This window comes from Lonchura striata, chromosome 1 (genome assembly GCF_050655825.1).
Source record: "Lonchura striata isolate lonStrDom1 chromosome 1, ASM5065582v1, whole genome shotgun sequence".
NCBI lineage: Eukaryota > Metazoa > Chordata > Aves > Passeriformes > Estrildidae > Lonchura > Lonchura striata.
The window spans coordinates 67995559-68020904 of record NC_140703.1 but is presented as its reverse complement, the minus strand read 5'-3'; the positions used below and the strand labels follow the sequence as shown (position 1 = coordinate 68020904).

At 33.7% G+C, this 25346-nt stretch overlaps 1 protein-coding gene across 17 annotated transcripts in view; it reads left to right on the top strand.

Annotated features, from left to right (window-relative positions):
* The window catches only part of NBEA (neurobeachin), a 450877-nt gene that overhangs the window by 116519 nt on the left and 309012 nt on the right, over window positions 1-25346 (top strand). For all 17 annotated transcript variants that reach the window (XM_085579109.1, XM_085579166.1, XM_085579149.1 and 14 more), the window contains exons 11-22: window positions 1229-1337; window positions 3829-3981; window positions 4720-4888; window positions 13197-13276; window positions 14010-14072; window positions 14181-14278; window positions 16035-16127; window positions 19865-19973; window positions 22046-22127; window positions 22331-22454; window positions 22786-22978; window positions 23232-24254. In XM_085579109.1, the coding sequence (XP_085435235.1) occupies window positions 1229-1337; window positions 3829-3981; window positions 4720-4888; window positions 13197-13276; window positions 14010-14072; window positions 14181-14278; window positions 16035-16127; window positions 19865-19973; window positions 22046-22127; window positions 22331-22454; window positions 22786-22978; window positions 23232-24254 (2296 nt within the window). The remainder of the gene's footprint in view (window positions 1-1228; window positions 1338-3828; window positions 3982-4719; window positions 4889-13196; window positions 13277-14009; window positions 14073-14180; window positions 14279-16034; window positions 16128-19864; window positions 19974-22045; window positions 22128-22330; window positions 22455-22785; window positions 22979-23231; window positions 24255-25346) is intronic.

Here is a 25346-nt window from a genome sequence, read left to right as displayed (position 1 = left end):
AGATGACAAATACAGTAGAAACTTTTGGTTAGGGTAAGAAAAAAATTGATGCATGTAATCTGGTTTGAAGTGGATGTGACAGCTTGAAAGGCTGTTTTGATAAAAGCTTTGGAGTACTGTAAATAGATATTATCTATGTTCTTTTATTGCTGACGCTCTGTGGAGCAGTCTGTATGAGATTTTAGATGGATTATTATCACCATTCAACAAGGAAGAAAGACAAGGCACTGTTTCATGTTCCCAGCATGTACTTTGGCTACTCTCTGTTATTTTGCATGGCAGCCTTACTCAACAAATAGAATAAATCTTGTCTTCCTCAGCACTTTGATTATTTTTTGGTGCTGTCATGGATTAACCAATCTTAACATTTATTTCAATGTAAGAGATTCTATTTGAAGAGTTAGTGAACATTTAGATGACTAGATGCTGTAAGTAAAGTTGAAATGTATCAAATGCAAGTTGGATATTTTCTTTAAGTCCCTTTTTCATACCTGCAAAATCCAGTTTGCACTCTTGCCTGTGCCTATTACCTATGTAGTGCCTGTGCCTACTGCCTATGTGAGAACTTTTGTGGTTGCAGACACTTGTCTGTACAGTTAGGAACTGTTACATCCACTTAATTTTTAGCAAAGACATAATGATCTTATGTATGCATTGTATGTGCACAACTGTCATCTGCCTTTTTGATATATTTGAAAAGTAATTTAAAATACTTCCTTCCTGTCACAATTATTTTTCTTTCTCCCTTTCCTCTTGGTTTTTCAGCAACAGATGAGTGTATTTTTGTTTTATTTTCATCACCCAAGAATCAATTTTTATTTATTTTCCCTGTGGTGGATTGATCTGTCATATACTTCCACTGCTGGTTTTCATAACATAATTTCACTTTCTGGCCAGTTCCATCCCATGCAGTCTTTCATATCTCCTATGTTTCTATACTGTAACCTTTTCTGAACATTTTCTGTCCCTGTACTTTCTAAACACTTCACTTAAAGACACTGCTGGGATGTACTCTTGGATGATTTCCTTGCAGCCTATGGAGTCCCACTCCTACCATCATAATATGTGAAAAAATCACTGGAGAAATTTTCCAAAAGGAAAAATAAAATTTGTATTCTTCAAATGAATTTTTCACCACCTTAAGCCTATTTTTATTCACTTAATAGCCGGTGATTATTGAGACAGCAACATTTTTAATCTGAAAAAAAATCTTGTTCTTTACATGCAGTGCTACCCTATTGGCTTTCTTGGTTGAGCTTCTTAAGAGTTCAGTAGCCATGCAAGAGCAAATGCTTGGTGGAAAAGGCTTTCTAGTCATTGGCTATCTCCTTGAAAAGGTACGTTTGGAAGATTTTTATGTTTGTTCTTTGTATTTCTATTGGCATTGCGGTACTTTCAATCACTTGGCTCAAATGTCTGGTGGGATAAAATATATTTGTGACATACATATTGCAAATTAAAAATATTTTATAAGTTGTCTACAGGAGTCTCTTCATCTTCCTCATTCTCTTATATACCAGTATTCAAAGAATCAATTTTCTTGGATGATTATGTTCTCTTATTTATGTTCTTACTTTAGATATGTTTGTGAATCACTTTAAAGTTTTTACATGTCTGCACTTTCTGTCCCCCAGACTTGCTTAGGAAAGTTCTCTTGTTTCTAATTTGTACAAACAAAGCAGAAATGTCACAACTGAGATTATTTTGTGCGTGTGTGGGTTAATAAAGGTTAAATTAATCTTCTGTGACAATTCTGAAATTTTCAAAATAGTTGCCCTGTGTTTTGAAGAAGAAAAACTGTAACACAATTTAATTTCTGAAAGCAGTAGTTGCAAGGGGCATTCCCTGTACTTGCTTGTTTTCAGGCATGATAAGCAGTTATTTCAAATCTGAGGTTCAGTTGTCTGAGGAGCATCACCTGCCTTCCTGCCTCATGACATCCTGTTACTATGGTTTAATAATCTAAATAATTTGAAAGCAAATTACTGTCAGCTATACAAAAATAGTGATGATCCTATGATTGAAGCTCATGGCTCTGACATTCTTGAATGTCTACTACTGGGTTTTTACTATCATGAGGTCAGCATAGCAATCTTTTAAGCAAAATATAAGAATGATAGTGTCACCTTTTAAAAGTGTTCTGAATTTTGAAGGATGATAAGTAGTTTCTCTCATTCTGTTCCTTTTGTTCTTTGAGCTAGGGAAACACCTTCACTCAATACCTAAAAGCAGATTTTCTGTACTTCTGTTTTCACTGCTAAGCAAGTGTGATTTAGAATGTCAAAGAACTAGCCTAAGGTGTTTTTTTTTCCCCAAGGGTAGGTTTTCTTCTGCTATAGCCAGAATGAATTTACAAAACTGTTAGCTTTGGTTTGGTGAGTTACACACAGGCAGACTGGTGAGCCCTCATGGAGGGATTTCTCTTGAACAGAGCACTGTGGTTTATACACATGGAATACATCAATTTGGAATGTTGTACATAACTTTTTTTTTTTTTTAAATTTTGCATTCTCTTCTAATTAACACCTGCTATGTTCATTAGATTTGCACATGTGAATATTTAAAGGATTTCAATTGATCACAGTATAATTCTTAAAACATATGTTGTTTTCTGGGTGGTTTTTAACATTATATTTACCTAGCTGCAGTTTTTTGAAAGTATTAATTCTATTTTTTCAATATATTCTTATATTCAGTTAGCACACATGGTGGGAAAAAATCCTTTGTTTCCTAGTCTCAATTTTATTATTTGTAAATTATCTGTTGTATCTGTTGTTCATTTGCATGTAATCAAATACTTCAGAGAAGACTGAGAGCTTTTTTTTTTACTTGGGCTTCCAAACAGCATTTTTGTTCTTATTAGTTGCAGATTATTGTGAATTTCAATGTGCAAACCAAAGGAAATTCAGTATTCGGGCTGAACTTGTATTACTGGCAGTAGACGTCAGTTCTAAAAATAATAAATCTCCATATTCCTAGACTGTACTTACAGCATTAAAAATCATTGAAAAATAGAATCACAGAATAATTTAGGTTAGAGAAGACCTTTAAGATCAAGTCCAAGCTTTAACCCAGCACTGCCAATGCTACCACTAAACCTTGTCCCCCAGTGCCACAGCTAGACATCTTTTAAATACCTTAGGGATGGTGACTCCACCACTTCCCTGAGCAACCTGTTCCAGTGCTTGACATTCTGTGGAGAAGGCAAGGAGAAGGATCTTTAGGGTTTCTTACTATTTATTCATCTGTTAATATATTATACAAAAAAGTTTGTCAAAGTCCTCATGCAATTTTACTACATAGGAGCAGGTCTCAACAGTGATTTCATGGCATATGCTATGACACTGAGAGTCCTGAAATTTGAGGAAACCATGAACCCAACACTTTCAAATACCTACTTAAGTTTAAGAAACAAAAGCAAGTCTCCTAATAATGTGTGTTCACACACTGAGACACCCAATTTCAGTAAGACACTTTAAGAGGAGATAAGGACTTCAGATGAAGTTCGCAAGAATTGTGCTGTAAAATGTAGGATCCTTACTGGATTCTAATAAAATGAAAAGAAACCCAGCTAAGCAAAATACCTAAAAACCAAAACATAAAGTTATTGATGAATATTTTAACTTGTTAAATATAGCCATTAGAAATACCATTAATATTGTTAGAAAGTATAAACTGCCTCCATATTCAATGACATCAAAACATGCAAGCTGCACATATTTAGTAATGACGAGCCAGGTGAAAATGCTGCTTCATAGTTCTGTAGTAATTATATTAAATAAAAAGATCTTTTCTTTATCTTTGTTCTTTCTGGTTATTTTCCCCCAGTCATCTAGAGTTCATATAACCAGAGCAGTTCTGGAACAATTTTTGTCATTTGCTAAATATTTGGATGGATTATCTCATGGAGCACCTCTACTAAAGCAGTTATGTGATCACATCCTTTTTAATCCTGCTATCTGGATACATACCCCTGCAAAGGTACACTTCCATGATGTTATGACTCTCCTACAACAAAATACCTTTATTCTTTTACAACATTCTACTTAGGTTTTTGGTTTTTCTCTTTTGGATTTTTTTAATAAACATGGTAATAGAAATTATTTTAGATCATGAAATCTGTACATTGCTGGGATATAGTCCAATGTCTTTTATAATTTCCTGAAAGCATTTAAATTATTGCCTAAGGTTCTGTCTGATTCTATGAAAAGATTGTTTCAAGAAACCAAGTCCTTTTTTCAGCAATTGCATTACATTGTTTTCCTACAGATTAAGCATAAAATTTTGTATTTTTAATTGCAGACAAAATGTATTTTGTTACACATAAAAGTAAGCTCTCATTTTAGTTCTATGTAAATGTATTTTAAACTATGTATTCTAGTTTGATAAAGTCTCTAACATGTTATCATTCATCTCTGGTAATAATGAATTATTTGTTTTCCTAAGTAATCACAGCTGAGATATGTGAGCCAAAGTAAAAAGTCCTAAAAACTGAAAATATATACTTTTGTATAAAAAGTCAGAATAGAAAGGAAGCCAATATGTTTATTGTTACTTAAATCATTCCTAAGTACCAGTGCAGCCTCTGCCCTAAGCAGAGTTGTAATTAGTTTTTCCATTTTTTACATCATATCCAAAGTCTATTCTAGAAAGACCCCTGCAATTTAAGGTTACTAATACATAGTTTACACTTATGTGGGTAACTGTTTCATTCCCCAGGTGCAGCTATCTTTGTACACCTACCTGTCAGCTGAATTCATTGGGACTGCTACGATCTATAACACCATACGCCGCGTGGGCACGGTGCTGCAGTTAATGCACACGCTAAAATACTACTACTGGGTGGTCAATCCTGCTGACAGCAGTGGCATTACTCCTAAAGGGCTGGGTAAGTGCTACACACAAGGAAGAAAATATAAGCATTTCTCCTGTAGGAAGGTTTGTGATATAAATGTCTGAAAGCTCCTTGGATCTGTAGATAAGTAGATAAATAAATGGCAGTAGTTGATACCACTGGTCCTCAGTAGAAAGGACTATGGAAGCACTTTTTGGTGTATCATAAATCCATGCTGATAATTTATGTTTACATGTATTCCTAGAAGATTCCAACTCTGGTCTCCAGTCACGTAGCATATACTTATGTGGGCATACTTTAGGAAACATATTAAAAAGATTGATTTTTCTTCTTCTGTAATAAAGAGGAAATATTACATGTATTTCATATGCCAAAGAAAGCTTTGTGTGATTTGAGTGATTATTAGTGTTAAGTGACCTTGAAAACAGAGTGGAAAACTTCTAGTTCTCACTGCAGAGGTCTCTGAAGCTGTATTTCCAGTTCAATAATGTTTTTTCTCTGTCCTTATAAAACAGAGATTTATTTAATTTTGCTTAAAGTGATGCATTTAGCTTAGCACAGGAGGTACTGCATGACAGAACCAACAAAGTGTGATAATGAATGCTGCATGTTACAGATGTGTATTAACCAGAGCAAATCATTCTAATCCTATACATTCTGGCTGTAATGTCATTACGTTTAGCTATACTTATGTAAAGCAGGAAGGATTTGGCTGAAAGTCTCTTTAAAAATACCTGATAAAGGAGAATTTATTAATTATTTTTATTGTATAACTACTAATGTCATGCTGAGAAAGTGAATAATTGGGAAATGGTTTTAGTACTGTTACACACCCAATTATTCAAGAGTATGAAATATCTAACACATTAGTTATTGGGTAATTCTTATTTGTAAGTGAGCTGTATGCATAGGGGTTTCCCTCAATTTTATTTTTTTTTTAATAAATAAAACTGGAAGTAATAATTCATTTCCTAGATTAGGTGTCCTAATAGGCAATGAAGGTGTTGAAGGTCACAGAAAGAGCTGCTCTAGGATCCTGGATGATATTTATAGTTCTTGTATAGTATAATATTATATGAAGAGTAGTATTCAAAAATTAATAAAATTTATTTTAAAATACTTAGCAAAAGCCCAGAGTTCTCTGTTCATTTAAATAAAATGTTTGAAATTCTAGATAATGAAAATTACCTGGAGTGGTTACTTAATTAGCTTGAAATCTTTGTCAGTGATAAATTATATTATCCACTTACCTGATTCTGGATTCCTACTGTCAAAAGAGAAAAAATTTCTTTTTTTGGTGCCTGCAGTGAAGATGTCTCCTTCTAAGCTAGATGTCTGCTGATTATGCCCAGTGGAATGTAGAAGTCAGTTGCTTTCATACAGGTTTCTAGCATCATTGTAGTTTTGATGGGGCATTTCAACTGCCTCTCAGAAGGATGCAGGGTTCCTGTGCACCCAACACCAAATCTGCTTGTTTTGGGTAGATATTTTGCATAGTTTATGGCATGACAACTTACACTGGTAAGTATAGGAAGCTGTGCCTTCCTTCTGATTGACAGACACTTGAGAAATGCTTTGTTTGAAATGGAGTTGCTTCCTAGACTTTGTTGCCTCTATTGATTAGATCTCCTCTAAGCTCTGTGGGAGGTTAGAAGCTGGTCTTGTGTGAGAACTGCACTGTTGATATCTGAAATTAGGGTGAACTGAATCCTACCCTGGGAGTGGCTTTATCCAGATTCAGCCTTTCAGAGATCTACTCTGTTGAGGTTTACATTGTTGTGCTGCACAGGTACAATTTTACCATCAGACAAATTAACTGTGCCTGAGATCAGTGAGGAATTGGGATATTTAAAGCTTAGATGATCAGTTTATTTACATTGTGCTTCTGACTGTTGAATACCCAGATGTTGTGAGGTGAAGTTTTCAGGTGTCAACCATATTTTCAGCTAGGTAGAGACTTGAAAAATTCCTCAACTAGCTTGAGAGTAGAAGTTGGATAATACAGTCTATTTGTTATGACTGAGGTTATTTTTTTCCTAGTATATTGGTTTAAATTAAAAAGATTCCTGTGGTTCTGTATCATGATACTACTTACCTAACAACTCTTTGAAAATGTATTGCATATTACAGACTGCTTCCCTCTGGCTAGGTTTGCTCTTTTCTGGAGTCAGTGACATTTCTTTCTGTAGGAAGCATGGATTGTTTTTATCTTGCCCAGATCTGTCTCTTTGCAGTTAGCTGTAATTTTTGAGTATTTGTATGTGTAATGCCAGTTGCATCGCTTCAAAAAATATATAATGTATTCACCAAAATCTGAACAGAAGGCATGAGGTACACAAAGATACAAAATTAGGAATGAGAAGTGAATCAGTTAACTCTAAATTAAGCATAGATATGCCTGGTTTGCATCCCTAATTTTTCTTTCATTCAGAGTATAGTACATTCTCCTCTCCTTTGTGTCAGTTTCAGACAAGATTCTTTTTTCATCTGGAAGGCAACCAGGTCAGTCCCTGAAAGGTAGTCAGGCAGTGTAAATTAGTGGGTGCCTGGTATAGCAGTTTGACAACAAAAATCAAAATTTCTAAGGCCTTCGTACAATAGTTGGGAAGGTGTTTTATAAACTGAGGATGCGCATATTTTCAAAAAACATGTTGTGATCCACTATATGTGAATTTTCTCATTCTGTATTTAGTTGGATTTATATATAAACTTGACTATATGAAAGTTTAATATCTTCTTTCTTCATTGTTCCTTCTTCCCTGCAGAAAGCCCTGTGTAATTGATATAACTACAAAGAAGTAGTTTCTGATCTATCTGTTAGAGAGGCTTTTCTTGTGTTGGGTTGAAGAACATCAGCCTGCCAGAGAGGATGAGCAGTGACTTAGCAAACCCAGCACATCTATGGAGTTTTCTCCATGCAAATCAGCACGGGGACTTTTTTTTGCTTATATTTCACAGATAACTTCTGCTTCTGACTAATAGAGCTGTAATAACTGTGATGATTTGCAAGCAAATGACTGTGAAAAATATAGTAATTGCTGAGGTGATGGGTTGCTAAATTTAATTTCATATTAACTTCATTTCATAAAAGATTTTTTTATGACATCTACATTAGTTGCTACCAATTGATAAAATTTGTGAAAATATTAAAATGTTGAATCACCTAGATAATACATCACTTTTCTTTACCAGATGGTTTTTTAACATTAAGTGCAGGTCTGGTTGATTCAGATAGCTTATAGTCATAGAATGCAGTCCTAGAAGTATCTGTAGTTGTTATGCTTAAGGCTTTTCTATTTTCACCTCTGTTTTCAGCATGTCATAACTCCACCAATCCCAATAGTTCAAAATACAGAACTCTTCCAGGATTTTGTCTTCGTGCTAATTTTTGTTAGCCGGCCTGCAGCCACTACTGCCAGAAAGTTTATAATTTGTTAAAATGTGGAATAAGGTGTAAAAACTTTTGTTAAAAAAAGTTGTAGTGAAAAAAGTTATGTGAAATGTAAAGTTGTTGCATTTTAAGCAGCATTTGAAATCTCCAAATGTAAGAATAGGAACCATTTTATATAAACGTTAATTTAATTAATGCACGAAACAGAAAAATGTCATCATGTTAGTAAATTGCACCTGAAATTCTAGGCTGACTTGACATGAGACTTGTCAGATCTGGAGAACCTTACTAGAAATCATGCCAATATCTAAAATTTGACTGCATGTGCTAAAGTGCCTTCAAATAATTTGCTGTCATATTAGGAAGTAAGCTTATTCATGCAGGCATTTCAATAGTGTGATGTTTTCTTGTCTTCTAGGCATGTCATCTTTTATGTGGAGATACTGCAGCAATTTTTAATATTAGTTAATAATTAGTTTGATTTACTATTACTTGCAGACAGTTACTCTGCTTCAGGGTTTTATTGCCTTCACTTGCCTTAATAAAGCACAAAGTGGGTGAGTTTTCTGCACTGACAGTTTAGTAGCACTTACTTTAAAGCCAAAGCAGCTTAATATTGAAGTTTACCATTTGGCAAATGCTTTTTTCTTTTAAAAGTGAAAGTTTTTCTTTTGCTTCTCCTAGTAATCAGCTTATAAAATGGGGGGTATAAATGGGGTTTTTTGAATAGAATTTTCATAAAATTTTTTAAAGCTTCAGATACTTATTTTAAATTTGGTTTTGTATCTTCTTTCATTATTATATTCTTGTTTCACACTGGCATTCCTTCTTAGATTCAGAATACTGAATTGATATTTGTATTTCCATTTCCTTCTGAGGTACTGGAAATACTGTTTCAGAGTGTAAAAATATCAACTTGGTCCGTAATTATTCTTAGTAGCTTTTACATTTTACATGTAAATCTGCATGGTGGAGACAAGTTGTCTGTTTAAAATCATGAGTTACACTTTTCTTCTGATGTTGTTTATTTCAAATTGTTTTACAAAGAGCCTAAAAAGTCAAACTAATTTCCAAATAAAAGAATCTAAACTTTATAATTTATTTTTACACTGAGACTATGGTTATAGCTGTTACCTTGATTTGCCACATGCACACCTTTAATATTTTGTTAAATCATACAAAATAGGGGTAGGATCACCCAGCTGTTGCAGTGTCTAAACACACAACAAAGCGGGCAATGGAGTGAAAGTTATTTAAAACATCTATCTTCTTTCTGTAATTATTTGGTTTTATGTTGAGTTGGAAGGGACCCATTAGGATCATCAAGTCCAACTGCTGGCCCTCCACCGGACACCCCAAGAGTAACACAGTGTGCCTGAGAGTATTGTCCCAACTCTTGAGGTCAGCCAGGCTCAGTGCTGTGGAGCTCCCTGGGGAGCCTGTGTTGTCTGACAGACTTGTGCATTTAAGTTCCCAACTTACCTGTGTGGTTTAGCTCATTCCTGAACTGAGTGGCCAAGCATTTCTCTCTCTGCTGGTGTTTCCTGTGTTCTTCACACTCTCTCAATGAGTGCTACCTTTATGAGTAACACCATGTATCCTTACTGAGAATGCATGGTGTTTAAAGTACCAGTTATGTCATGCTAAATAGATTTCAAGAATGTTTTTCACATCCAATGTTTTTGAACATGAGCTGTGGAAGTGGGTATTACAAAAATTATTATGAGGAGAAAGTAATTGTAGTTTTTCTCTTTGTAGATAGTAAAAGTTCCACAGAGTTATTTCAAGAGCTGGGTTAGAGTGGAACTCAGTTCTTGTTAGATTTACAGCAGAGAGAAAATCAGCTCCTGTGTGATCCACGTATCATGTGATGTTATTTATGCATGTATGGAGATCAGGAGATCAGATTCTGTGATCATGTTTTATTAATTTAAGGAGTAGAAAAATTCTGCTTTTTACATACTAAAAAAACCCAAAACAGATGGAAGAATGTCACATTTGGTTATTGGTAGAACTGATACACAATTTTATTTTCAAAGGCAGGATTAGAAACCATTATTATTCTTATTCAAAACTCCCAATCAGTTTGGGTTTTTTTGGCTTTTTCTTGTTTCTTGGATTTTTTGGGGGTTTTTTTGTTTGCTTGTTTGGTGTTTTTTTTTTGGGTTTTTTTTTTTTTTTTTGTGTTTTTTTTTTTTTCCAGCAGTACTGATTATACTTAATTCTGTGAATATGTTTACTTATTTCCTCTTATTTACTCCTGATTTATGCCCCTATAATTTCTTTATGCTGCAGGGATTAATTGGATAAAATTATAACTTTTTTTTCATTTATTTTTGTCTGGGTAAAGCAGGCTAACTCTTATTATGAGTGTATATTTTAAAAAATCTGACGCAAATGATGGGCTCTGTTAAAAATACATACATAAAGAAATCTAAAAGCAGGAAATGCTTTAATGACTCATCCTTGTGTGGGATAAGGGAGGCATCCTTTCTCTTTGCCAATTAAAAAGGATGTTATTATTTTGTATTAGGGATTTATGGTTACTGTGCCAGATCTTGAAAGGATTATGTTCATAGTTGATCTAATTTGAGATTGGTTTTAGTCTTTAGTCGTGCTATCAGTGTCTGAGTGATGGTGGCACTGAATTGTCTATATGGAGTGATGGGCACAAAGATTAATAGACAGTAAAGAAAACTACTTAGCAATGTTTGAGTTGAAAACAAGCTCTACTTGTCTTTCTTTGCCTTGGTATATGTGTGGCTAATGTATACTTTTTAAAATTATAGGATAAATTTCACTATTGTTTGCTTAAAACTATATTTTTTAAAAATAAATCTTCAGCTAGGAATAAAGTAATTTAATTAGTAATGAAGTAAAAAACTGTGATGATATAAAAATTATAGTGGAAAAGCTGCTTTAGGTAGCTTTTGAACTTCCTATTTAATTAATCCTATTCAGTCTGTGTCAGATGATCATTACATCATATTGCTGTAGTCCTTGCATTCTTTGTAGCTGTCTGGTGGTTACATAGCCTCCAGTTCCTCCAGCCTGTCTTATTTTTCCTTGCCTGTTTTGAAACTAATTTTTGAAACTAATGAATTCTTTTGGGTAGCAGCTGTCCCACTTTTCTGATTCTAGAGCAGCAAAGCTTCCTGACCCAACTAAAATGCAAGGAATAAATAGTACTAGAGAAGGGAAAATTACACTTTACCTGCTTGGCATATAGCCTGCAAACAACCCCTTTGGTCTCCTTTGCATGTTGAAGAACCCTTTTCAAGGTTGTCACACCTCTTCAGGGAAATGAGCAGGCAAATGAAGAACTAGTATAAAACTCATGTGTCTTTGAAGAGGTTCCCAGATAAACTGGGATCTCTTATTTTTGTAATATCCTTTCAATTTCTGTTACAGAAAATTATTGCAGACCTCCCCATTGTCTGTATTCTGTTTCCATAATTACAGTCTTTCAGAAAAGACAAAATGTCAATTTTTTCTTTTTTAAGTCTGGTTTTCAGATATTGTCTGATATTGATTCCTAATAAGGTGTAGGAGGGAAGAAGGTGTGCAAGGAAACTTCTGTGATGCAGTCAGGGAAATTGAATCTGCATTAAATTAGGGGAAAAATAGCTAAACTATAAAAATATAATATTTGTATATTTAGTAGATAAAAATGACTTGTTGATAACAAACACACCATTGCAAAAAATTCATACAATGTTTAATATAATTGCATGTAGTATTAAAAAAAATCAACTGATTTCTGTTTGTTTTTACAGTGGAAAACCCCCCATTTTTACAGGTGTTTCATGGTGCTACTGGAATTAATTAATATAGACTAGTCATATCTTTAAAGCCTATCTGATTGACTTTTTTGCTACAATATCCTTAGTGCTCCTATGAACAGTGAATAGAGACCTTGAGATTTATTTGCTTTTTTTCTGGAGAGTACACAGTTCTCCTCTTTCCACTCTTAAACAGAAGAAAACTTGAGTGTATTAGCCATTATTTTTGTTCCTCCTAGTGAAACAAATATACCTTCCCTTAAGGTTTTCCCTTGTTACAAACTTGAATTACTGTGTGTGCAGCAGTGGCTTCACTTCAAAAGATGTCACCAAAGACAATTAGAAAGTCTTCATTAAAAAGTTGCATTCATCTGGATTGGAAATAATAATGGGACATAGTCTGTTTTTAAACTGTGATCTGTGCTTATCAGTGTAAGATTAAATGGATGATGGGAAAATAATCTAAGTTGCATTTATTTTTACTGTACAAGATTTAAAACTATCTCTGCTATGCATTGTCTGAAGAGAAGGAACTTAACAAAAGAATTTCCAGTTCAACTCCAATATTTATGAAAAAGGAGAATGGAAAAGACAATAGGAATAGTTGCAAATCACTACAGTTGTTCAGTGTCTGACGTTTTTAGATATTTGTTTTCATAATATACTTCATCAAGCACAGTTGTTTAAAGCATTATGGGTTGCATTTTTTTTCCTGGCTTAAACTGCTATCTTTAGATAGTAATTTATTTTTTGTTAAATGGCTTTAGTTTCTGCTACAGGTAATGGCTACCACTAGTATTTAATAAATGCTTTCTCTGTTGGTTTTCATTCAGATGGTATTTAACATAGTGATTTAGTAAGTCCAAGTTGTCTATCACATATTTCTGTCTATGACTATCACGTTATTAATATTTTTCATCTTCCTTTTTCTTTGAAAAAAATAAATAAAATATAATATGGATTTCTTTTTTTTCCAAGTGAAACATCTTATATATTGTGTTGAAAAATATGATTCTGAAAGGTTAAAAATGATATCATTTGCAAATATGAACTTTTATATAAGAGTAGAGTACTAAATCTGTTGTAGGAACTGTGATTTTCCTTAAGAAGCTGCAGTGATTAAAGGAATTAGTTTATATTTAAAAGTTCTATATTTTGTTTCTTCCAGATGGTCCTCGGCCCTCCCAGAAAGAAATCATATCATTAAGGGCGTTTATGCTTCTGTTCTTGAAACAACTTATATTGAAGGTAAAGTGGTCTGTTTCAGAGTGAAAACATTGACATCTGTTATATACTTGCAAGAATATCTTTCATAGTAGAAATTTGTTAATACCTGCCAAGTATTGTGTCTTTTTCTGGCTAATTTAATGTTCATACACATACTTCTAATTAACTGAAAAGTAGTAAATCCATACAAAATTTCTTATTAACCTCACCAAACTCTGCCATGTATATTTTATTAAATGTTCAATATATTTATATTTGATATATAAAATATGTTTTATGAAATTTACAATTAAATTAATTGTCATGTTTTTAATTTTTTTAATAAAATGGTCAAATGAAAAAGATAATTGCAGTTGTCAAGCTAATCATTGCTTTATCCTTCTTGTTGGTTCTACCACTGGTAGAAATGTTCTCTCTGGTAGAATGCTCTCTGTTGCAGCTGAATGCTACTCTTTGAGGGATAATCTGACATTTGAGACTAGACTGAAAACCAGTATTTTCTGTTCTCTCACACGAACTGGAGGAGTAACAGTAATAGTTTATAGTTTCTCAGGGCCCACACTGAAAGGATCTGACCTCATACTTTTTCGAACTGTCAATCTGCTAAAGAAAAGTGATAGAATAATAGAGAAAATTTAGTCTTTTAGGTTCAAATAAAAAATCTGTAGAATTATTTTACTAGGTCCAAGGTTTGCTTATCCAAATCTGAGGAATGTATTTTCTCTGAATAATGGCCCTTTTTTTTATTCCTTAGGATCGAGGAGTGAAAGAAGATGAACTGCAGAGCATATTAAATTACTTATTAACAATGCATGAGGTACATTTCTGTAATTACCTGCCTTTTATTGTAACTAATTGTACCAGCTCTGTGGGAAGCTTGTTGTTGAGGTTAGTTTGTAGAATAACATTGGTGCTTGTCATACAGGATGAAAACATTCATGATGTGCTGCAGCTGCTAGTGGCACTGATGTCTGAGCATCCAGCATCCATGATTCCTGCCTTTGATCAGAGAAATGGGATACGGTAAGACAGCGAAGTGAGAAAATACCTTAAAAGTAGTTCCGGTATCATCACTCTCCAGTTTGCTTCTTTATCATATAAATAACATACTTGCTGACTTGCTAATCTTTTAAATTTCAATTTCATTAACTTAGGCTTTATTTTTTGACAAAATGAGTGATTTCAATATGTTGGAGGAAAATAATGATAATCTTAAGTGGAAATTCTTTATGATATTTCAAAGAAACTGCACGGTTTACTTGCTTCTCAATCTCAACTAGATTATGGAATTATAAGGATGCATCAGCTAGCCATGTATCTTTCTTAGAATAATTTTAAATATTCTTTCTTTGTATGTTTAACATTCTCTGGGGAGAAGAAGAGGAAAACAAAAAATCATGCCCTAGCCTCTCAAATTCTGTCTGAAAAAAGTAGAATCAATGTGTTTATCTCTTTGGCTGTAAAATTAATAACTGATACTTCCTAAAGAAGTGTTTTTCTGGGCGGGGGGAGGGGGGGGGAGGGAGGAGCTATGCCTTATTTGATAATATATTTTTTTCAGGGACTAATAATTTTCATGTTAATAATTTAATATTTACTATGAATTTTATTTTGTGCTGTTGTGAAAATACTTTTGAAAATGCAAGGGGCTTGTAAAAAGGAAAAAGACCCACACGATCTACTACTTGCTAGATTCAGCTCCATTTTGCCTAAATGTGAAGATCTTTGTACAAAGATATGTACTTAAAACTGTTTGAGTGACAATGCTTATTGAAGGGAAGACTCATGGTTAGGATTTTGCTTTATGCCTATAGTTTGTATTCAAACAGAATTCTGTTCCTCTCATTTTTCAAAGAAGGGTTACTATGATCTGAAGATTGGAGCCATCTTTATATAACATTTGTGGTACTACTGATATTAAAAGAGTTTGAAGGTGCAGTCTTTGTTTGAAAGTCTGTGTTGTAGAAGTGGGGAGAATACACCAAATTACAACTTTTAAGAGCTTAAAGAACACCCAAAAGATTAAAAACAACCCCAAAGACCTACATGAAATTAGGGGTTCTTTTGCTGTAAATGTCAGAGGACAAAAGCCCCAGGGTTCATTTAGTAATAGCAAAAGTTATTTCAAAAGAGGAAGATATTGTCTGAAACAGCACGCTTTAGTGGAGAAAAACTAGAAAGAATGACTAAAAGCTGAAGCCAAGCTAATTCTAAAGGGGAAACTAAAATATAAATTCAAAAATTTGTTACAGAACAGTTCAGGGCAAGTGTTATGTTTTCTGTCTTGGTGACTTCAGATCAGGGCTGGTTTCCTTTCTGAAAGACTGCACAGTTTGTACTTAAACCTATTATATTAATAAAATATTTAATAATTAAGTTAGTTAACATTTGAGGCACTTTTTTAAATCTGGGATTTAAAAACAGAGGGTGTCCAGGATATGACCTAATGTGTTCCAGTCTGCTTCTCTTGTCCTAAGCTTCCAGTGCTTAGACTGTCTTTTATTTGGCTGTTCCAAGTGAGAAGTCTAGGATAAGATGTTACCTTCAGTTATAAAACATTGAACTGAACCAAACTACACAATGTCCCCAACCTCAAGAATTCATTATCAAACTCTTACACTGCACTTGATTCTTTCAGTATATCCTATTTTGTGTAAATTGTTGTTTTTACTTATTTCTTAACAAATATTCTTGCGATATTTACAAGCCATATATGTGATGTTTAGTGATACGATCTATATATGTGATGTTTGAGCTTGAATTTGTTTTTCTGTTTTAGAGTAATTTATAAGTTATTGGCTTCCAAAAGTGAAAGTATATGGGTGCAAGCTTTGAAGGTCCTTGGATATTTTCTTAAACATTTGGGTCATAAGTAAGTTTCATTTTAAAATTTTTGTAGTGGTATATTTAAATTCACAATTCTTCCTGTTTTTTTGTCATGATTACTATATATCCTTTGTCAGTCTTTAGAAATTATTTCCAAAGTATTAGGTTTTCTAATTATTAATTTCTACACTGTTTGCTTTATAAATCAGATAATTTTTTTTTCCAGTTAACTTGCTACTACTATGATGCTTGAAACAACATGTTGGTTGTCTTTAGATATATGATATGGTGAAACTCAAATGTTAAAACAAGAGAAAAGCATTTTCCAGAAATACATCTTATAACTATATATATTGCATGTTCAGCTAAAGTTAACAGGAAACACATGAGCGTTATCTAAAATTTGCTTCTGGAATTATCAGTGTCATTTCAATAAAATGTTCAGGTCAGCATTTCTAAAAATAGTTTTAGAAGGATGGGAAAAATGAAATAGAACATTTTATTGACATGGGAATGTTTCAGAAGGAAAAGCAGATACATCAAGCAAGTGGTGTTTAAAAAAGGTGGTAAAGACATATCTCTGTGCAAGAAATACTCACTGAGAAAATGTGGCAGCAAGAAATAGTCCCATTTAAAAAAAAACCTGATGTCATGAAATGGGTTTATTTAGTCTGATCTTCCATATTATAGTGTCAAGAAAGCACTAACAATCATGCAGTGCTGCATAGCCTGCTGTTGCTCATTTTTCCCCTTCTACATGTGGTGTTAAAATCCTTGCTGGGATTAGCCCAGAATGGCATTTTAGTGGGAGACTGTGTATTATAAAAATTAACCACATGCTTCACAAGAGACTTCTTCATGTAAGCCTAATTTGAAAGGAAAGGAGGTAGGAGTCCAGCCAGAGTGTGGTATTGCTAGAAATGCTTTTCTCAGTAAGATCAATAAAGTATGACCGTATAATTGAGAGACAGTTAGCTGAGAATATGCTTCTAAGTGGGATTTTCCTTTGGGATCCAGCAAGTCGAATACTGTTCTGGGAATTAATAAAGCAAATTGATAGTCCATTCAAGAATCTCCAAGGACTTTTCAAACATTACTTAGTAAAAGTCATTCACAGTGATAGGAGTTGGTTTAAGTATGATACATCAGATGAAGGTTGGACTTGTCAGAAGCCTGGTTGTATCCAGATAAGTACATTTGTTTAAAATATTTATCCAGAAAATCAAGTAGCAACCTATGTCCTGGGTGCATCAGGCACAGCATTGCCATCTAGGCAAGGGAGATTATTGTCCCACCCTGCTGTGCTCTGGATGGCCTCATCTCGAGTGCTGGGGGCAGTTTTGGGTGCCACAATATAAGCATGACATTAAACTATCGGAGAGTGTCCAAAAGAGGGAAACAAGGATGGTGAGGAGCCTTGAGGGGAAGCTGTGTGAGGAGCTGCTGAGGTCCCTTGGTCTGTTCAGCCTTGAGGAGCCTGAGGGGAAACCTCACTGCAGTTACAACTTTCTCATGAGAGGCAGGCACTGGTCTCTTCTCTGTGGTGACCAGTGACAGGACTCAAGGAAATGGCGTGAAGCTGAATCAGGGGAGGTTTAGGTTGGATATCAGGAAAACGTTTTTCACTCAGAGGGTGACTGGGAACTGAATCAGGCTCCCCAGGGTAGTGGTCACAGCACAAAGCTTGACAGAATTCAAGAAATGTTTGGACAATACTCTCAGGCACCTGGTGTGATTCTTGGGGATAGTGCTGTGTGGGGCCAGTTGTTGTTTTTGGTGATCCTTGTGGGTCCCTCCTAACTCAGCATATTCTATGATTCTATGGTTACAAGAAAAGAAAAGAGAATTTCAGAAGCTGAAATTATAATTTAACATCTACTTGCAATTATGGATATATCAATGCAATTTCCATTGTTGAGTGAACATATGTACTTAGCAAAAATTAACTTTATTTTTCATGTAATTGGAGTGATTGAAATTCCCTTGAATACTCTGTGTAACATTCAAAGTTTTTTTTTTTTTTAGTTTTTAGACCTTTGAACATCTGCAAATGTGCATATTTTATGTAGATTTTAGCAAGTAAAAACACCCTTCCATTTCATGTTTTACAGCTAGTGCTTGTGCCTTTTTGTTCACATACATATGTGTGCATACACATGACTTTATAAAATGGCAGTACAAAGTACTTACATTCCTGTTTCACAGTACAGGGAACAGATACTGCCTTGTTATACACTGAAGCAAAATCACATAAAGATTTATGAACTCTAAACCAATACAATATTACTAACAAAGGTATAGGTACTAAACCAATTACTGTTGCTGCAGTTCATATATGTATATGCATCACAGATGAAGCTATAGAAGTAATTGATTCTCAGAAATTACCAGTAATTTGTTAGATAGAGCCTGAATAACTTAATTGATTTTTCTTTATGAACTGTGATGATAGACTACTTTGTCTAACCTTAGCAGTTGACAAAATCCTGTTTTTTTCCTTCTCTGCCGTATTTGATTTTTTTATGCCACCACTTGAAATAATAGTCCCTTGTTTACTTATGGGTTTTACTTGACATTTAAGCCTCCCAATGGATCTCTATTTCTGTCTGCTAAATCATACCTTAAAAGGTTGAATTACCTGTAGATTTTCTCATAATTAACTCATGAACCACCTTCTGTGCATATAAAAGTACACGCTGTTGTAAGTTTTTGTCACTCTCTTTTATGTTACTTTGAAAATTAGAAAATAATCTATTCATTTTCAAAAGTTCTGGAATGAACCTATATAATTTATATGTTATTTTCACTAGTAATCATGAAAACACAGTTTCTTAGCTTTTGAATGCATAAAACATTTAGAAATGTTCCTGTATCCTATTTAAAATTTTTCTGCTGCTTTAATATAGATTATTATTTATTAAAAAAATTCATATCCATTACAGTAGTAGGTAAATTTAATGATGCAAATTATGAGGAGTACTCAATTTTAAAAGGATGGTGTTTAGGGACAAGGAGAGTTCATTGATGTGAGCTGCTTCCTTCTCCACTTTTAAAAGATTTGAGTAGTTTTGGATCCCAGATGTGAAATGTACTTCCATCATGTAGAATTTCTTAACTTTTCAGGATTTGATTTCTTTTTCATTGCAACGTGTTATTCTGGGATTGAATTTTTTTGGCTTCATAAGAGAATGATATCTAAACCAGAAAGGTGGTACTGAAAAATCCATATCTATCTATCTATCTATCTATCTATCTATCTATATATATATATATATATATATATATATATATATATATTTGTATTAGTACTAAAACATACAGATTGCTTGAGCAATCTGGGGGAGGCTGGCCCAGATCACCCACTGTGGTTTCTTCCAGCCTTACCAGTTCTGTGATAAATATTGGGAAATATGAAGCTGGCTTGTCCTGATTTCTTGTGATGAGAAAAAAGGTGTGTTCTTCAGTGATAACGTTTTAGCCAGCCTGTGCACATCTTGAACTTTCTTACCCTGAGCAAGAAAGTTAACTTTGGAAGTTAACTTTGAGAATGGTGTGTGATTTATTCTATACAGAAACCCATCCTAAATACAACATTATTTTCTAAGAACCTTTGTATATTTTTACAATTTAATTGTGGGAAATATCTTAAATATTTATAAGATAGCAAACTTGGGAGCTTTCTGGTACAGAATCAACATATTTGGCATTTGGGTTTTATCTTGAATTGACTTTAAATGCTCATCATGCTTGACATGTGCCTAATGGTTTTGTTTTCTCTTACAGGAGAAAGGTTGAAATCATGCATACTCACAGTCTTTTCACACTTCTTGGAGAAAGGTTGATGCTGCACACAAATACAGTGACCGTTACAACATATAACACACTTTATGAGGTATAAATTGTTAAATGTAAAGATTGTTATTTCTGCTGTAAAAAGTATGACTTAAAATATCTGTGCTTTATAATATCCTGATTCTCAAGACTTTTGATAAAAATTTTAGAAATTTTGAGAAAAAAATTTTTCAGAAATTTGAGAAATTTTGAGAAAATTTCTTCTGGGTTCATAATGTATTTTGCCATGTTTTAGATGCTTTTATTAACAATTTCATAATTTTTACATAGGCTCTATAAAACTTCTCACTTTTGATGGAAGAGATCCTGTTCCTTAGGATGTTCATTACTTTTCACCAAAAAAAACACAAAACAAAACAAACAACAACAACAAAAAAAAAAAAAAACCAAAACAAAACAAACCACAACAGATTTCCAATTGCTCATGCTTCTCCATTGTTTGGAGAGTAATTTCCATTAAAATGGAAAGTGCTGAAGTCAGAGATGCCTCTGGTTTTTTTCTTTTTCATGTCACTTATTTTACATTTACAAAATTTTGAAGAGTGATGATTTTTTTATTGCTTAACCATGCCAAATGATAACTAACACAGCTCTTTTATATAGCAGATACTGCTTGAGGCAAATAAGTATGGTCCCAAAGCATTCAGCTGTTGTACCAGGTTCTTGTAGAAGCTTCAGTTTTGATGATGAGAAAATTTGTAAAACCAAAATACTGAGAACATCAAGCTGGTTGAAACCCATGTCTTCATGCTTGCACAAATAAAGCTCGTTTCATCTTCAATTATTACTAAAATGGGAACTTAGAATAGAATCTCTTGCAATTTCTGAAAATCATATGCACTAAAAAGATTTTTATTATTTTTTTTAGTCACAAATAGATTTAATGACTAGATGTTTGGAGTAGGTTCCAGAAAAGAAAAAAGACTAGAGGAGCACTTGCTTTTCAGGGTTCTGAGTAATGTGTAAAATTATTCTCCTATGATCGTTAAAACCTAAACATTGTCTATTTGCTAGTGACTTAGATCCAAGTTCTTTTTTGTTGTACGTTACCTTTTATAGTTTGGCCACTTGAGCCTCAGAGTCTAGTTCCTGAATTCAGTTTTCTGAAAGCTTTTATGATTGGTATTCTTAGAAAATGCATAATTCATTGACAAAATCCAAGTCCTCATGGAGTTCAGAATCCACAAGCATTTACATTTGAAAAAAACTGAGGAAAAGAGAAAAAAGATGCTAAGTGGTCTAAGTCTTGAAGATTGCCTAAGAAACTGATGCTAAGGAACAGATGTTTTCCATATTATCTCATCTAAAGGGCATATTTTCATTCTATTTTAAATATTTAAAGATCTATTCTAAGATTGTTTTTATAACTGACATTAGTTTGATTATTTTTTAATGAAAGAGCTAAAGTTCCCCTTTAAAATAAATATTGCTAGTGAAATTACTCAATTTTGAAATGCATTTACTTGAATGTATTAACTGAGAATTCTGTGTTGATATAATTGAATTTTTAGCTTGTTCTTAAAAATAAAGTTGCATACACACATCCCAGTGTGATAGGTATCCCAGTGTGAAATGTTTGCAGTGTTACTCCAATACAGATTAATTAGGCTGTCAGGTACAATTCAAGCAATAGGAGAATATTCTGTCTTCCTCTTTATGTGAAGCCCCAGGATTATTCCTATGGAATGCTAACTCTGACTCTTACTCTTTACTAGCTGGAGGAAACCAAACCCAGTTTTAAGAATTATTTGGTTTGGTTTTGATGAAACATATGAGAATAATTGTTGATGTATGTAGCTTGTGAAAGATATTTTGACGTGTGAATGTATAACAATACGAGAAATATGAATGGAATATCTTTAAAATACTGCTCTTGTATATTTAGGCAATGAACTCAAAGTTTAGCTGATCAGCTACAACCATGAAAATCTTTAACCCTGCATAGAGGAATTTCTTTGTTCTGTTCTTCAAGATTTAAAATATTTTACCTAATTTTTTTATATTATGTTGCATGTGACTGTAGTAAATGTTTGTAACAAATTTTAAAATTAACAAAGAAATACGGTAGTGTATGATTAAAAATGGTAAAAGGAAGTTAATATTCTGTTTTAGATTTTGACAGAACAAGTATGCACCCAAGTTGTTCATAAACCTCATCCAGAGCCAGATTCAACAGTGAAAATTCAGAATCCAAGTAAGGGCAATATATTGTTTGTTTGATAATTGTGTCACCTAGAGATTTTTTCGAAATGATGGTTCAGAAAGTGAGAACAATTAATTCATGTATCTTGGATACATATGGGTTGCAGTTACCTTTTACATTAATGGCTGTTAGCAACTATTTCTTTTTTTAAACATTGGAAAAGTGCTTTACATAACTAATTTATTCTTTCAAAGTGATTCTTAAGGTGGTGGCAACGCTGTTAAAAAACTCCACGCCAAGTGCAGAGCTGATGGAAGTTCGACGTTTGTTCTTATCTGATATGATAAAACTCTTTAGTAATAGCCGTGAAAACAGAAGGTATGTCAATACAAATAGTATTTTCTCCTCATTGATTTCTGGGTAATAGCAATTTCTTATACTCTGTGTAAAGTTTTAGAGAGTCTGTAATAAATTATATATATTTAAAATAAATCTAATACATTTGTGGCAACATTTCTTAATTCAGTAACTAATACTGGATTCTTCTCTATAGTATATTTTAATTATTTATTCATACTGAAGTATTTTAAAGTTAATTCGTAAAATTGGATTGATGTTAAGAGATTATGTTCCTCCCATCTTGAGCATCATAATGTTAAAATAAAGAAGCTTTGTTTGGATATATTTTGAACTAATTATTTCACTTTAGATGTTTACTTCAGTGTTCAGTGTGGCAGGACTGGATGTTTTCTCTGGGATACATTAATCCTAAGAACTCTGAAGAGCAGAAGATCACAGAGATGGTTTACAACATTTTCCGTATTCTCTTGTACCATGCAATAAAATATGAATGGGGAGGCTGGAGAGTGTGGGTGGATACTCTTTCTATAGCCCATTCCAAGGTAAGAAACAGCTCTTATATGTTTTTGGCTTTTTTTAATACTGGTAACCCCCAAAGGCAGTAGCAATGTAGCAATATAAGATGTAAAGTGATTTAGTGCCATCTGGTGGCTTTCACTACTCATGTCAAGGTGGCTTTTTTTCTTGTCAAACACTTTGTAAGCTGTACTTAATATGTTCCTGAAAATCTTGCTCCATTTTGCCCAGTTCATCTAGCATATAGTCATCCATGTAACCTATTCTTTTCTTTTTAAGGTCACATATGAAGCTCACAAGGAATATCTAGCAAAAATGTATGAAGAGTATCAAAGGCAAGAGGAAGAAAACATAAAAAAGGGGAAGAAGGGGAATGTGAGCACCATCTCAGGTCTTTCCTCTCAGACAACAGGAGCAAAAGGTGGAATGGAAATTCGAGAGATAGAAGATCTTTCGCAAAGTCAAAGCCCAGAAAGTGAAACAGATTACCCCGTCAATACAGATACGAGGGACTTGCTCATGGCTACAAAGGTGTCAGATGATGTGCTTGGAACTGCTGAGAGACCTGGAGGAGGAGGAGTGCATGTGGAAGTTCATGACCTTTTAGTTGATATAAAAGCTGAAAAAGTAGAAGCTACCGAAGTAAAACTTGATGATATGGATTTGTCACCAGAGACACTGGGAACTGGAGAAAATGGTGCACTGGTAGAAGTAGAATCTCTTCTAGATAATGTATATAGTGCAGCTGTTGAGAAGCTCCAAAACAATGTTCATGGAAGTGTGGGTATTATTAAGAAGAATGAGGAAAAAGATAATGGTCCATTAATAACTCTGGCTGATGAGAAAGATGAACCTTCTACTAACAATACCTCATTTCTCTTTGATAAAATACCTAGTCAGGAGGAGAAACTCCTTCCTGAACTTTCAAGTAATCATATTGCCATTCCAAATGTGCAAGAGACACAGATGCATCTTGGTGTAAATGATGATTTGGGATTGCTTGCACATATGACAGGTAGTGTAGATATAACTTGTGCTTCAAGTATAATAGAGGACAAAGAGTTCAAGATTCACACCACTTCAGATGGAATGAATAGCATTTCTGAGAGGGAGTTGTCTTCATCATCTAAAGGATTAGAATATGCTGAAATGACTGCCACAACTCTTGAGACAGAGTCTTCTGGTAGCAAAACTGTACCTAATGTTGATGCAGGAAGTATAATATCAGATACAGAAAGATCGGATGATGGTAAGGAGGCAGGGAAGGAGATACGGAAGATCCAGACAACTACTACAACCCAGGTAAATTTCAAGTAGCCATGTATGTGTCTAATGTAATCACTGCTCATTGCTGAGGGGGAGATTAATAGTATGAGCTCTGAGGGATATTTGAAGTGTATTTCTTTAATTATATGAAAAATGCACATCTTCCAGGCTGCCCATTTTCTTTGAAAATGCCATAAAGTCAAATCTTTCATGACTGTATAGAAAATATATATTGCATATACTAGTTAAATAACAGTTATTTCCTACTAAAATCAATGATCAACTACAATGAATTGGTTTAAGTATGTGGGCATTAATCTCTCTTTTAAATAATGTTCTTAAAAAGAATTACCAGCTGAGCAACTAGCAGAAATTCATCTTCTAATCTCTTCTTTGGGTGCTATGAACACTAAGGTGTTCATGGTTAAATACTTTTTCTTAAAATGAAGTTAACTGTAATAAAAAAATTTTTGAAATAGTTATTAAATAAAATATAATTGGAGAATTATTGTTTTCTTGAATAATGAGAAGTTTTATTTTAACATGTGTATAGTGGAGCTAGTGGTTGGAGTTTTGTTTGCTATAGGTAACTGCCTCGTTAGACTGGATCTCCTTGAGACCACTGAAAAAGCTGAAAATTACTTAAAGACCAGCCACCTAAGTGGTGATACTTACACGTTTCATGTTTGTTTATGCAGTGGCAATGCACATTAGAGCCCATTCTTGCAGATGCAGTATTATTTGCTTTATAAAAGCTCCTCTGTTATGTTAAAGTTATTATACTGTTGTTGCTGTTGGCATGAGGGTTACCTGGAGTTGTACCTGAAGGAGAATGTATTTGACTGGAGTTGCTAACCTCAAATTCTGTAAAAACAGGTCTACAATCATCTCCCTGCCTTATTAGTAAGAAGTAACTCTCTTTTATTCAAATGGACTGAAAGCAAGCAAATTGTGTGACAGAAATGGGAATTACTGCTTACTCCTAAGAACAGTTAATGCCTCTATTAATAATAGATCAAATATTGAATTCATATGTATATATCATGATTATATCAAATTCACTCTTTCCTATATTTGTAGCTAGAAAAAGATGGAAAATACAATTGAAAGCTCTACGCAGAAGATTAA